Here is a 13,813-nt window from a genome sequence, read left to right on the forward strand (position 1 = left end):
TTTAATTCATCAATTGGAAGTGAAGTGGATATTTTTAGTTTTTTATTTGTAAATTTGAATATTTAAACATTAAGGTTATTTTTGTTAGGAGGCTGGCCATTAAAAAAGAAAAAATATATTCATTTGTTTCATTTTATTGGCGTTGCCACAAACTAAATCAAGGGATCAAAAATAGTCTTTTCCCAGAAGCCAAAGTTGACCTCCCAGGCTGGGGTTTGAACTGGCATCGCTGCAATTCTAAGGTTGTTAAGAACTACGCCTCAACTCCCACAAATACAAGTGATCCTCTTGTAGAAACCTTAGCCCTCTTCAGTTTTACATAAAATATTTTAAGACTCGGCTAACCTTTTTTGAGATAAACCAAATAATGCAACCTTTTATGATTGATTTGTTCTAATATTATCCTATTAATGAATTTGTTTATGTTTCTAGCTGTTGCAAACTTCATTTCTTCACTGACCTGGTACATTGGGGCAGTAAATGCTGGTTCATTGCTGCATTCTATGTTATTGATGAATATTATGCATTCTCCAATGTCATTCTTTGATACCACCCCACAAGGAAGGATTCTGAATCGTTTTTCTAAGGAAATAGATGTTCTCGATAACAATATACCATTTTCCTTGTTGGAGTGTTTTTCATATGCAGCACCGGTAATGTCAAAATCTATTATTTTATTTGTTGAAAAATTTAGATACTGAACTTATGCCTGGCACAAATCAAAAGGTGGTCTGTTTGATTTATTATTTTACCATCTAGAATTTCCAGGTTCCTTTATAAATTTTCTTACTAGAGAAGTAATTGCTTTAATTGATATTTTTTGTTGCTGCATAGTTTATAAGTCAGTGGCTTATTTAAGTTAATTAAATTTTAAGTTAGTTAATTGTTAGTTTCTTCATGCAGATTATATTCTCATATTGTTGGTAAATGCCCCCTTTTCATCATTTTTTGAGTCCTATGCTGTAGCATGCCAACTGATGAAAATATTAAAGTTCTGAAATCTTCCTTATAGTTAAAGCACATTGATAACCATTCCTCTTACATCACCTATCACAATAAAGCCCATTCCAAAAGTATGTTTTTGGGATTTTATGATGTTGTTCCTCAAGTAGTCCATGTCTAATTCAACTGGTCCTATCAATAGTCTATAATATGTAGGAGTTCCTGAAGAAACTCTAGTCTACAAGACAGCATATTCTATATAATAAGTCCCTACAGCAAAAGTATTCTTTTGTGATGACCTGGTTATTTCTCTTTGAACAATGAAGTTGAGATGTTTTAAGGAGGAAGGGTGATCAGCCCCTGTCCCTTCCTCTATGCATTGAAAAGTCCCGAAGAGAGTGAAAGTGCATCTTTGGCCATCAGTCTGTCTGTACCACTGTTATCTTTTGAATGGATGGACCAATTTTTTAATGAAATTAAATATGCTATGGTTGTTTGAAAGATAATGAGATTCCTAAAAAAAAAAACAGATAAGGTTTATTAAACTTTTTACCCATATTTTTAAAAATATTAAAGTATTTTTACCAGATTTCCATGGAAATCCATACACTTTTTATTCGAAAATAATACATCTCCTGGAACGTTCCATTAGCTCCTTTCAAATATGATTAAATCATCTGATAAGATAATACAAAAAAAAAATTGTTAACTGGACAAGTTGTTAACAAGACTAGCTCATAAGTTGTTTTATCCTAAGCTTATTTGGTTGAAGTTTGCTACCAAAGTGGCAAGGAAAGTCATGTGACTCTACACACACACACACAGATATTTTATTTTTAGATTTGTGTGTTATTATTTCTTGAAAAATATCAATAGGTATTGAAAAACATTATGATGGCCATACAAAAAAGACCTAAGCTAACCACTTTGACTTAAACAGTTGTACCATTATTACATTATGTGCAATTGTTTCAGGCAAAGAGAAAAAAGATCTGCAGCCAAGAAAAATAATTTCTTTTAAGATGGAAAGCGCTCCTCCTCTTCTTCTGCAGAAATATCCAGACCATAATTTTCACGATTCTTCTCAATTGATGAGATACAAATAGTAATTTATATTAATTTTTTTATCTTCAATATCCAGACCGTGTCATGTGTTTTATAGCACTGAAATTTACTGTTCTTGAGATAACACACAAAATAAACTTCCATCTGCCGTACAGGCCCATTCTAACTCTTATACGCTGTCAGGTGCCACAGGATATTTATCATATTTCATTTAGATTTTTAGGTTACTTAATTTTCTTGGTTACAAATATCATCATAGTGGTGATGAATTTCTAATCTAGGTCTGGTATCTATATTACACTATCGATAAGTGAGAGAACTTCATGATCATGTTCTTCTGCACCAACTATATATTTTAGATGAGCTATTTCTGCAGGTCTAATTTACATGTTTTCCTGCAAGGCGGAGTGGCAGCTTTATTTTCTGCTGTTATCAGATGCACTGGACATATCTGTCAGATTTTCTTTATTAAAGCCACTAGTGGTTTAGGATTGTTCATTCCTTCAATAAATAAATCTGCCGATATTTATGAGTAGATACACAGAACCAAGACTTTTGTGTATGTTTGATATACAGGCTGTGGGTTTCAATGTTGAGTAAATAGTATATTTTTATGTATAAAGGGTTTTTAATATGTTTTTATTTTATTTATCGTTTCAATATTGTTCATTTACTTTGTTAAACCAAAAAGCTAACCAATTTTGTTCAGTCAAATATGGAGTGGAAAGATTGTTATTCAAAACAAAGAAGATGGCGACACGTGTCTTGCCTAAAGTTCATTGAATCATGGCCATGTTGAGCAGATTCAAATATTTTAAAAACTTTATTTTAATTTCCCATCATAGTTTAAATCACAATACATTTAAGAAAAAATAGAAGATAAGAGTAAGTATTAAAGAAAATTATTCACAAAGGAAATCATAAGAAAAAACTCAAAACCATAGTGCTACAATCGATGTTGAGAACGAACACCAATAGAAGGGAAAGGAAGAAAGCTTGGTTTTTGAAATATTCGTAGCTTATGCGCGAGCGGGGAATGATGTTTCCTGGATGCAGGAGATCCTCATCTTTTGTCTAACTCAAGGGTAGACACCTTGAGAAAGAATATATCAAAGAGTCATGCCAGAAGAAAAAAGTACTCTTTGCTTTGGATCACCTGGTAAGAGGACGTCCGTCATCGGCTGGAAGCCATTGTTGACATAGCATTTTGGGAAAGAAGATATCAAGACTCATCAATCATCAAAAGAAGATTATGTAATTGGTTCGTTTTATTCTCACTTGAATTTAATACATTTGTGCAATAACTGTTAATTTAATTTAAGTGTTATTAGTAGTAAAGTGTCTGTTTTTGATTGTCTAGAAACCTGTCCTGAGATTAAGAGTCTATAATATTATATATAATAAAATAAAAATTCTCGTATCTATTTAATATTTAATCTTTTCATTTAACCTTTTCATCTTCAAAACTATATTTTAGATCTAAGGATTAAGTTTAAAACTATCAATATTCCTTTTATTTTATTTTAAATAATTTTTAATATTACAATATATATGCATATGCATTGTAAGTTATTGAAAGTAATTGGATAACATTATTGTCTTAAATTAAAAATTTATAATTTTCTTTTCTTTTCTTTCAAAGTGCTTTAAAAAAATGCCAGCCTGGTACCCTAATGGACTAGGTACACCACTAAAAATAGTCATTATATAGTACACTGAATATTGTTTAACATCCTCCAAAGAGGCAGGAATATTCGGTCATTATAGCCGATCATCATTATAACCAATACATGTCATGTAAATATGATGTAGAAATTTAGGGTCCGGAAATATTTGATGCTATAACCGAAATGCCATTATATCCCAGGTTGTTATAAATGATATCCAGTATATGTATCATCACCAATTGTGTTTTTTCAATAGACTTTCTTGATAATATTATATTGGTTGTATGAATTAACATGTTTCCCTGATATCCCTTATATTTTGAATTTATTAGAGTTAAAGATAGATATCTAATGTGACAGTTCTCGCTCTGGTATGCTGTTTTTCTATTTTAGATTAAGCCTAACATAGCAATTATTGTAATTTATTTACCAGGTTAACTTCAGTTCTTTGTATTGATAAAATATTTTTGATTATAGGTATTCGGAACATTAATTATTATCAGCTATACCACACCTGCATTTTTAATAGTCATAATCCCTATTGGAATTCTTTACTATTGGGGACAGGTAAGAGATACATTTTTCATTGAATATTTTAAAAATAGTAAATTTTATTTATTATTACTTCTAATTATTTGCAGAAATGTTTTATAGCTACTTCACAGCAACTGAGAAGAATTGAGTCTATAACGAGATCTCCAGTTTATTCACATTTTGGCGAGAGTGTGTCAGGTAATTAATTTTTTTCTTTTTGTTGTATTTTTCTGAAAATAAAAGACTTGCACAGTACCAAAGGTCATTGCATTATTTCTATTCACTCAAAACTGGTAGAAACAACTGATAATTTAGGAGCCAATTAATGCGAGTAGTTTATTTTCTGATGTATGTGAGTTTTATATCTTCAACACCTTCACCAATGGCTTATAAACTGCAAATCTGTAACAAGCTTAATAATTTGAATTATTAAATAAAAATATTACAAGTTTTATACTGGAAGATTATTGATTTTTTAAATCTTCCTAGTTGGAAAATTTGTGCTTCCTTATTTCTATCTCAATTATAGCCCAAACATTCTCAATGGCATTGATATAAGGTATTTATGGAGGGGTTTTCAGGACTTTTATTCGCCATTTCACCTAAAGTGCGATATATTTTTTATCATTGTACAGGTAAAACACAAAATTGTTTTTAATGTTCAATTTTGTCTCACAATCCCAAATAATTACACTACCACCTCCATCTTTTACAGAAGCTCGATGATTTTTTATCTCTAATACTTCTCCACACAAAACAATTTCTATCAGATCCGTATACATTGAATTTAGATTAGTCTGTAAACAGGTCTCTGTTGCAGATTGTAGAATGTTCTTTTTTTCTATTTAAAGGTTTTCTCCTAACAACTCTACCATGAATTTATATTTTCAGAGAATGATCCTCCTTGAGTTAGAGGTTCACATTTTATTTTCTGTATCAATCCATCGCTAGAAAATTGTAATCAGAAGTTTATGAATCGGTTAACATTCTTCATTAGACAATGAACAACAAGGGAAAATGTTGGAATAGATTCATTTTATGTCATATGCACCAAGGAGAGTCGTCTAAATAACTTAAATAGTAAATGATTACACTATTTTTATAAAAATTATACTATTATAATCATCTGCTAGAAACTCTATTCACTGTGATAGAATGTTAACAGATTCATAAACTTCTGTATTAGAGAAAAAAAATCATCAAGCTTCTGTAAAAGGTGGAGGTGGTAGTATAATTATTTGGGATTGTGAGACAAAATTGAACATTAAAAAAAATTTTGTGTTTTACCTGTACAATGATAAAAAATATATTGCACTTTAGGTGAAATGGCGAATAAAAGTCCTGAAAACCCCTCCATAAATATCTCATATCAATGCCATTGAGAATGTTTGGGCTATACTTGAGATAGAAATAAGGAAGCACAAATTTTCCAACTAGGAAGATTTAAAAAAAGCTTTACTAAAAGAATGTGCCAAAAATCTGGTCGAATCCATGCTTAAACAATTCATGGAAATTATTTGAAGTTAAGGTTTGTCAACATGGTACTAAACAGAGAAGAAGTTAGATATTTTTCAATTTTCAATGAGACAAAAGAGATATGTCATTTTCATTTTGATGTATCTTTTGTGAACTTTATAATTTATCCCATCATTTTTTGTTGTTAATATTTTATATATATTTCTCTTTTTATTCAGAATAATAATATGTTTATATGATCATGAACATAAAGTTTTAGTATCCTTTAATAATTGGAGAAAAAATAAGACTAAATAATCGTTTCTTAAGTGTATCTATCTCATGTTGAATCATTATTTCTTATCTCTAAATACCTTGTGTTCTATAATAAGATGAGCTGCATACTATAATTGTTTTTATTATTACTAAAACAAACTACAAAGAACTATGTGAAAACATTCGTATTAGATTCATATTTTTATTAGTCAACCCTTAAAGTTGTATGAGAAAATAAGTTATGAAAAAAAAAAGGAAAAAATGGTTGATTTTATATTTTAAATAAAAACATTAATTTTTTTCCTCAAAGTAAAAAAAAAGTCACAAAACTAAATTGAGCAACTTAGTTGAAAATACAGCATAATCATATTTCAGTAGGAACACTTCTTTTCAGTACTAGGCCTTACTCTAAAGATAAAAAATAAAAAGCCATTATGCAAATATAATATTTAGTTAAATTTAGATTTTAAATTAAAACATTTCTTTCAATTCAGGTTCTTCGATTATAAGGGCTTATGGTGCTCAGGAGAGATTCATCCAAGAATCAGACCTCAAAGTGGATCTAAACCAATCATCTTCTTACGCCAGTATAATTGCTAGTAGGTAAGTAATTACTAACATAATACATTATTATCTTCATACCAAATTAAGTATGATAAATATCAAATTGTTTTTCTTATGCCAATGTCGTTTGACCATCCTTCATCTTGCTGCCCAATGTAAATTAAATTTTTCCAAATGTTCATTGTTTAATGTCTTATTTCAGTCAGAGCAGGGCATGTGTCTAGGTGGTCTCCACCCATTGTCCCTTGATTGCACTGTCCACATGTAGTATCCTGAGCCAAGCCTATCATGTAGAGATGACTGTAGATAGTTTTGGCCAGTTGTCAGGCGGGCAGCAGTATTTCTTCTTGGGAGGTCAGCTGGGATTGATTTTTCTATAAAACACTTGTATCTTTTCTCTTCCACCTTGTATACATATGTTTTTATTGTTTGCTCCTTAACTATGGTGTAATGTGCTCCTCATTTGCCCTATTGAATCATAGGATATTGTATGGACTGGTTGTGGCAATTCTTCTCTTTGTCTCAGTAGTACCACATGAGTGCCAGGTCAAATATGATATAATGGTTTAATATGTTTATTTTAGGTGGCTTGGTATAAGACTACAATTAATTGGTGGGGTAATTATTTTTTTTGCATCACTTTTTGCAATCATTGGTAAGGATTACCTGAGTCCAGGAATCATTGGTCTTTCAGTCAGCTATACATTACAGGTATCGGATTTACCATTTGTTGTTTATTTATTATAGTAACTTGTAGATGATGTTTAATTTTTTGTAAATGTTGGCAGATAACAATATTCTTACACATGTTAGTTGTCATGGCTACAGAAGTTGAATCTAACATTGTGGCTGTGGAGAGAATTGAAGAATATTGCAATACACCTCAGGTATTACTTTCTTGTGTAAACTGATTTTTTTTAATTTTAAACTTTTAGTTTTGCAAAGGAGTGATTTTTATTGTATTTATATAAAATATTATAATAATAACTCAACCTAATTTTCTGTGAATAGTTGCCTTTGGGATAATGTGATGTAGTTCTTAAAAAGAAATCGAAATTATATTTATCATCGAATAGTTATTAAATAAATTAAAGCCTTTCAGAATAACAATTAAAGTGTAATTACTAAGGAACACTCCTAGTCTCTATACAGTGGGCACCAGAATGACTGTACTTCTTGTACAGTCATTGATCAAGAAACAGTAATTTCTTACTATGTACTGAACCCCTTCATGTTTTGTAGTTGTTGAAGATTTTTTTTTTAATTACTCAGATTATCAAGACTTGTACATTCAAAAATTATATTTAATTTTCTAGGAAGCACCTTGGTACATCACCACCAGCAATGTAACAGCTGATTGGCCACAAGAAGGTAAAGTGGACTTTGTAGACTACACAGTTCGTTATCGGGAAGGGCTTGACTTGGTGCTCAAAGGAATCAACATTAGTATCAAAGGTGGTGAGAAGGTAAAAAATATATCCCATTAACATTTGTTGTAATATTTTATTTTTTTACTCTTGACTCATTAAGGATAAAATAAAATAATGTGTAAAAAAATTTATTTTTGGAGGCATAAATTTTATGAATAATTGAAGATACCAAAGCAATTTTTGTTTAAAACAAAAATTATCATAGGATGTACAAAATGATCACAAAACAAATTTAATATAATGGAAGAAGTTTAAAAAGAAAGATTTTATATACCAGTGAGAAGAGATCTTGACAAGATAAATAAAAACTAAGAAAATAATATAAAACATTAAAAAAAAAAATATTTTATTGATGAGTGGATTACATTATGAGAAGGTTACGGTTTTTTTAGTGTGTTTAGAATTCAATTCTGTAAATCATTGCTGACAAAAGGAGATTATTGGGCTAGTAATTCTCAATAAAGAAGTATTGTAAAAATACTATCTGCAGAGGAAATTATAGAACCAATCCTAATGCAAGTTAGCTCCAGAGAAGGATGATTTATTTTATGTTGATTTTATTTAAATCCATTATAAGAAAATATAAAAATAGAAATATGTCTAAACAAAAACCAAAACTCAAGAACAGTCGATATTTATAGTTTTACAGGTTAATGGAGAACCTTGAGAGTGGAGGTTAGGCAGGCATATTACTCTTAAGGAAGGGAAATTGTTCTCCCCTACCTAACCATACAGCTGTCTTCTCAAACTGCTGCTCCCCTTTAATTTTGGTTTTATATTCCTTCAATGATGTGTACTATGTTATTAATTGATTATCCATCAATTTATCTTAATCTAGGCATCATAAGACCAAATGGACCAAGAAGTGTCCAATAGGATAAATAAAGCAAATAGTATTTACTACCAGGTATGCAATACTATTGTGGGAAAGAGGGAGATAAGTAAGGACATCAAACTCCATATTTTTAAAACAATATATCTTCCAACACTATTATATGGCAGTAATAGTTTGGTCACCCAAGACAAGCATATGAACAGGATTACTGCTGCTGAAATGCGATTTTTTCGAAGAATATTGGGCAAAACTTGGAGAGACAGGATAAGGAATGAAAGAATTAGAGAAGAACTTCAGATCCTCTCAATGAAATCAGTGATTGAACACAGACAGCTCCAATGGTATGGACACATCTGTAGAATGGGGTAAGACAGAGTGCCAAGAAAATGTATGGAGGTAAGGCCGACTGGTAGAAGACCATGAGCCAGACCTAAAAGGAGCTTTATGGAGCATATCCAATGACTAGATCTGGAAAGAGGAAAAATGCTGGCTCAGATTAAGATACTTGCCAGATACTGAGGTGTGTGAACCAAGTGATTAGAGGCTACTCCCCGCTGACAGTCACCTAAGGAGGATGAGGAAGAAGGAAGAATAATATTAAATTGCAATATGAATAAAAAAAAACAAACAATAAACAGCAAATCTGTCACAAGGCTGAGGTGAGAGGTTATTTTTAAGTGACCAATACAATAACTAAAATCACACAAATTGATTCCTATCAGAGAATATTATTATTGAGTTTAAATTATTTTTGTTGTCTCAGGAAGTTTAAAATTTGACAGTGAGGATTAAGTTGTAATGGGAGTCCACCTTTTCACCTCTATGTATCACTATTGCAATTGCCAGGTCTTTCTTAATTTTTCAAGTTAAAACACTGTCAAAAGGATGGACCTGTGACCTTGAGGTTTAAGTTGTGAAGGGAATCATGCCTTTTTCCATCAAACTACTATGATATGTTCAATAACCGGGGCATATTTAATTTGTCCATCTTAAACAGTCAGATTTAAATAAAGACTGACCCATTTAAAATATGTTTTTAATAAAGCTGATCTTTAATTTATCTTAAACTGAGCATTAAATATATTTAGGCTTATTGCTTATGAAATGGAGTAATAAGTAACCATCAGAATTCAGATTATATTAGTGCTTTAGAATTAGATTAGAAATGAGATATGATATGTGAATTATAAAGATTTTGGATTAGTAAGGGTTATGATAATTTGGAATTTATAATTATAATGAAATTTACTACTTTTTTTCTTGTCATTCTTTAGATTGGTATAGTTGGGCGTACAGGTGCTGGAAAGTCATCTGTAACATTGAGTTTATTCCGAATAATTGAAGCAGCTGGTGGAAAAATTTTAATAGATGGTGTAGATGTATCAACACTTGGTCTCCATACTCTGAGATCTCGCCTCACCATCATTCCTCAGGTAATGGAAACCATGCCAGTTGATATTTTAATTTTATTTCTCTAAGCTTCCTAAGAGAATGAAAAAAGTTGGACTGCTTGATAATTTTATAGGAACCATTACATACTTGTAACAATTAATAAATCATTATTGTGCTCTTGTTTAAAAAATAAACCTAAAAACATTTCATGTATTATATAGTATTGTCATATGGTTTAGAGAAATAATTTTTTTTTTTTTATACTTTCCAGGATCCGGTGCTCTTTTCTGGCAGTTTGAGAATGAATCTCGATCCTTTCTGTAATTATAGTGATGAACAAGTTTGGAGGACCTTAGAGCTCTCCCACCTTAAGTATTTTGTAAAAGACTTACCTGCTGGACTGCAGCATAAAGTGTCTGAAGGTGGTGAAAATTTAAGGTATGTAAGTTTTTAAGAATCGATCTTATATTTCTTTATATTATTATTGTTTGATAAAAAATAACCACCTTATATTTATTCCGTATAGAGTCATCATTTTAGCATGTAAGACATGCAAACTATCATTTTGGATGAAATCCATCTTTACCTTTAGTATCATTTTGATCTAGAACAGACTTGATTGGTGCTGAAACGAGTACATAGATTGGAAAATCTTTTTTAAAAAAATTAAAATTGGTTTTTCTCTCATCCTTATTTCCTGTTTGTCGTTCAATCTCAAATGAGCATTTAAAGATGACATTGGCTGCAGCATGCGCAAATGCTCTAGAATGAAAGATCGGAAGATCTTTTTTAAATTTAAAAAGAAAAAAAAATTTGTTTTTCTCTCATTCTTATTTGCTGTTTGTCGTTCACTCTCGAATGAGCATTTAAAGATGACATTGGCTGCAGCATGTGCAAATGAATGGATAGAATGGATGAAAATTTGCACAGCAAATTCACAGGACCTGTGATACACAATTTCAGACTTAGAAAGGTTTACCGGAGAAATGGGTGAGTTGAACCATTTTCTCAAAGGAGGAGACCGAATGATGGCAAGAATAGAAGTGAAGGTAGGGGAAGACCTAAAGAATATTCGAACTCTTGAAAGCAGCCTTGGTATGTAGGATAAAGAGGAGTATTTCAAACCAAATACAAGCTGATGAAGAAACTCCATGGTCCATAGTCATAGACTGAAGAAAGCTTTCGGAGGCAGGAGATGGACGACTGATGATTGAAGAAATGATTCTGCAAGCGAGTCCACAGAAGCGTTGGAGGCCTCTGAGACAGAATTAGAAGAAAGGGAGCCAGGAAGAGGACAGAGAAGCAGGAGGAACTTATGGAAACATACCAAGGAAGAGCGAAGAAAAAGGGAAGAGATCTGAGGTTTGTATCAGCAGAGATGCAACCACACATTAGTAAATAACAATGTGAGGAGTACGGTGGTCTGCCAATCATCCAGGTAAAGGAGGAGTGAGATGCCTCATTGATATAGGGAGCTCCAATACCATCGTGGACTGAGCAGCTGAGTGAGGAGAGAGGGTCTCTCCGAGTCCGGGTCTGTCAATGCCCTCTAGTTACCCTGGTTGGGCCCTGTAGTGTGGTAGGGGAAGCAGAGATTGGATTGTGTAGATGGGGAGAAAAAGGAGATAGCTTGGTGGTGCATGTACTAGACAGAATGCCCCGAGAATATCCAATGGTTATTAGAGGTGATCTATTAGGAAAAGTTGGCATTAGAATAAATAATACCAAGAGCAAATGTAATATTAGGGTAGGAAGAAAAAGATAAAGCTGGTTAGTATTTAGCAAAATGGAGATTGAGCAGATGCAGCGTTTTAAACAGGTTTTTCAACATATAAGGGAGTTAGGGTTGGAACTCTCCTGTGAAAAATCAGTACTGGGCCAAGCAGAGATAAGTTTTTTGGGGACATACAATTTCAAAAGAAGAAGGAACCTGATGCCCAAATAGTGGCAGCTAGAAAAGAAAATGTAGTGGCCGACTGGCTCTCGAGGGCAATAACAGTAAATACGATCGAACATGACCAGGGAGGCCCTTTAGTGGAACCTAGGCAGCTTCTGTGCGAGTGGACACCAGGGGAGAAGAACAAGATGCACCAGGAAAAGAATCATCTGTGGACAAGGAGGGAAGATCAGTGGAGATGGAGGAAATAATAAAAGAATAGAGAAATTAAATTATCTGGAAGACAAAGGCCTCCAGGCATTGTGTTGTAAATACTTTTGGTGGGAGATGAAGCATACCATCCAGAAGACCATCAGGAGTTATGCTATTTGCCTTAGCATGAAGTATGATCGGCATCCACCCTGTGCTAAGCAAGAAGAAACACTGACAGCGGAGGTACCACTTAGCGATCTGGAGGTGGATTCCGTCATGTGGGAAGGGTATAAAAGGATAACAGTAATCAACCTATTCAGCAAGGTGTCCATGGCGTACCCAGAGCAGGATAGATCTGCGGAGGCGGTGCTAAAAGCTCTACGAATCTGGTTTAAATTTTATGGAATCCCTGATAGAATCTCATCCAACAGTGGAAGATAGTTTGATAATGTGGCCATCCGGGAAGAAATGAGAATACTGGAGGTGACATGGCATCTTAACACCCTGGGACATGCCAAAAGCCGAGGAGGAATAGAACGTCTTCATAGTACTCTCAGTGATCATTTACGGGGATACCAAGTGGATAAAGGTTTGGAACCTGACAAAGCAATCACAGCCTACAATCACTCAATTTATACAGCCCCATTCTAGATACTCTTTGGCCTACACACACGGCGAAGAGATTACAGAGGTGCAATGACCAGAGAAGGGGATATCCTAAATAACTAATGGTGTTGAGGAAAGTATGGGACAAGGTAAAGGAAGGATTGAGAGGGAAAAGAGTTAACATTTGGCATGGCAGAATCTGAATGTCAGGGACATGACAGAAGCTATAAAAATTGTGGATGATAGTTTATCAAAAATTGGATTGCAATAGGGGGCAAGAGGCTCAGCTCTATGAAGGGCCATTGAGGATCACAGTAATTAGGAAATATAATATTGTCATAATTGAAAGCTTAACAAAACCAAAGAAGCTGAGGACGGTTCACATTGAACAATTGAAACTCCCTGCAACAGCATCATCTCTGGGGGGGAAGAAGTGCCCTCCGATCATCACTGATGGAATAAATTGTAGATAATTATTTTTTTATTCTTTGCATATTTTTGTTTTGAATTTAAGTTAGCAATTGAAGGAAATGCAAGTTTTATTATATAATTATTTTGTTTTGTTCAGGTGTCATTTATCTTAATCATTTTTTTTATTCTACTGTTATGTATGTAACCTATTATAATTTATTATCTTAATCTATTATCTTTGTAATCTAGCATTTAGTTATGTATACAAAAGGCAGGGAAGGTGTTAACGTTCAATTTTTATTATTATTATTATATTGCTACTGATATTCTGGTTTATATTGGTATATTGAGTGGATAGTTTACTGGGAATGTCTGTCAACTACCAAAGGGGAATGTCCGTCAACCACCAAAGGGAAGAGTTAAGGCCTGAGTGCTGTTGTCAGCTGATCAAATGTATATATAAGGAGGTGCTCCTACAATAAAGTTCAATATCGAAGTTACCATCAAATGTTGTTAATCAAAAACCCTTTTTCTTTTTTTTTAGTAT

At 32.7% G+C, this 13,813-nt stretch overlaps 1 protein-coding gene across 2 annotated transcripts in view; it reads left to right on the forward strand.

Annotated features, from left to right (window-relative positions):
- LOC106686292 (multidrug resistance-associated protein 1) overlaps window positions 1-13,813 on the forward strand; it is a 44,370-nt gene that overhangs the window by 29,310 nt on the left and 1,247 nt on the right. For both annotated transcript variants that reach the window (XM_067052639.1, XM_067052638.1), the window contains exons 22-30: window positions 433-653; window positions 4,152-4,241; window positions 4,316-4,406; window positions 6,434-6,542; window positions 7,088-7,214; window positions 7,292-7,390; window positions 7,820-7,969; window positions 10,043-10,201; window positions 10,432-10,598. In XM_067052639.1, the coding sequence (XP_066908740.1) occupies window positions 433-653; window positions 4,152-4,241; window positions 4,316-4,406; window positions 6,434-6,542; window positions 7,088-7,214; window positions 7,292-7,390; window positions 7,820-7,969; window positions 10,043-10,201; window positions 10,432-10,598 (1,213 nt within the window). The remainder of the gene's footprint in view (window positions 1-432; window positions 654-4,151; window positions 4,242-4,315; window positions 4,407-6,433; window positions 6,543-7,087; window positions 7,215-7,291; window positions 7,391-7,819; window positions 7,970-10,042; window positions 10,202-10,431; window positions 10,599-13,813) is intronic.

Source organism: Halyomorpha halys, unplaced genomic scaffold (genome assembly GCF_000696795.3).
Source record: "Halyomorpha halys isolate HHAL.00 unplaced genomic scaffold, Hhal_1.1 Scaffold803.1, whole genome shotgun sequence".
Lineage (NCBI taxonomy): Eukaryota > Metazoa > Arthropoda > Insecta > Hemiptera > Pentatomidae > Halyomorpha > Halyomorpha halys.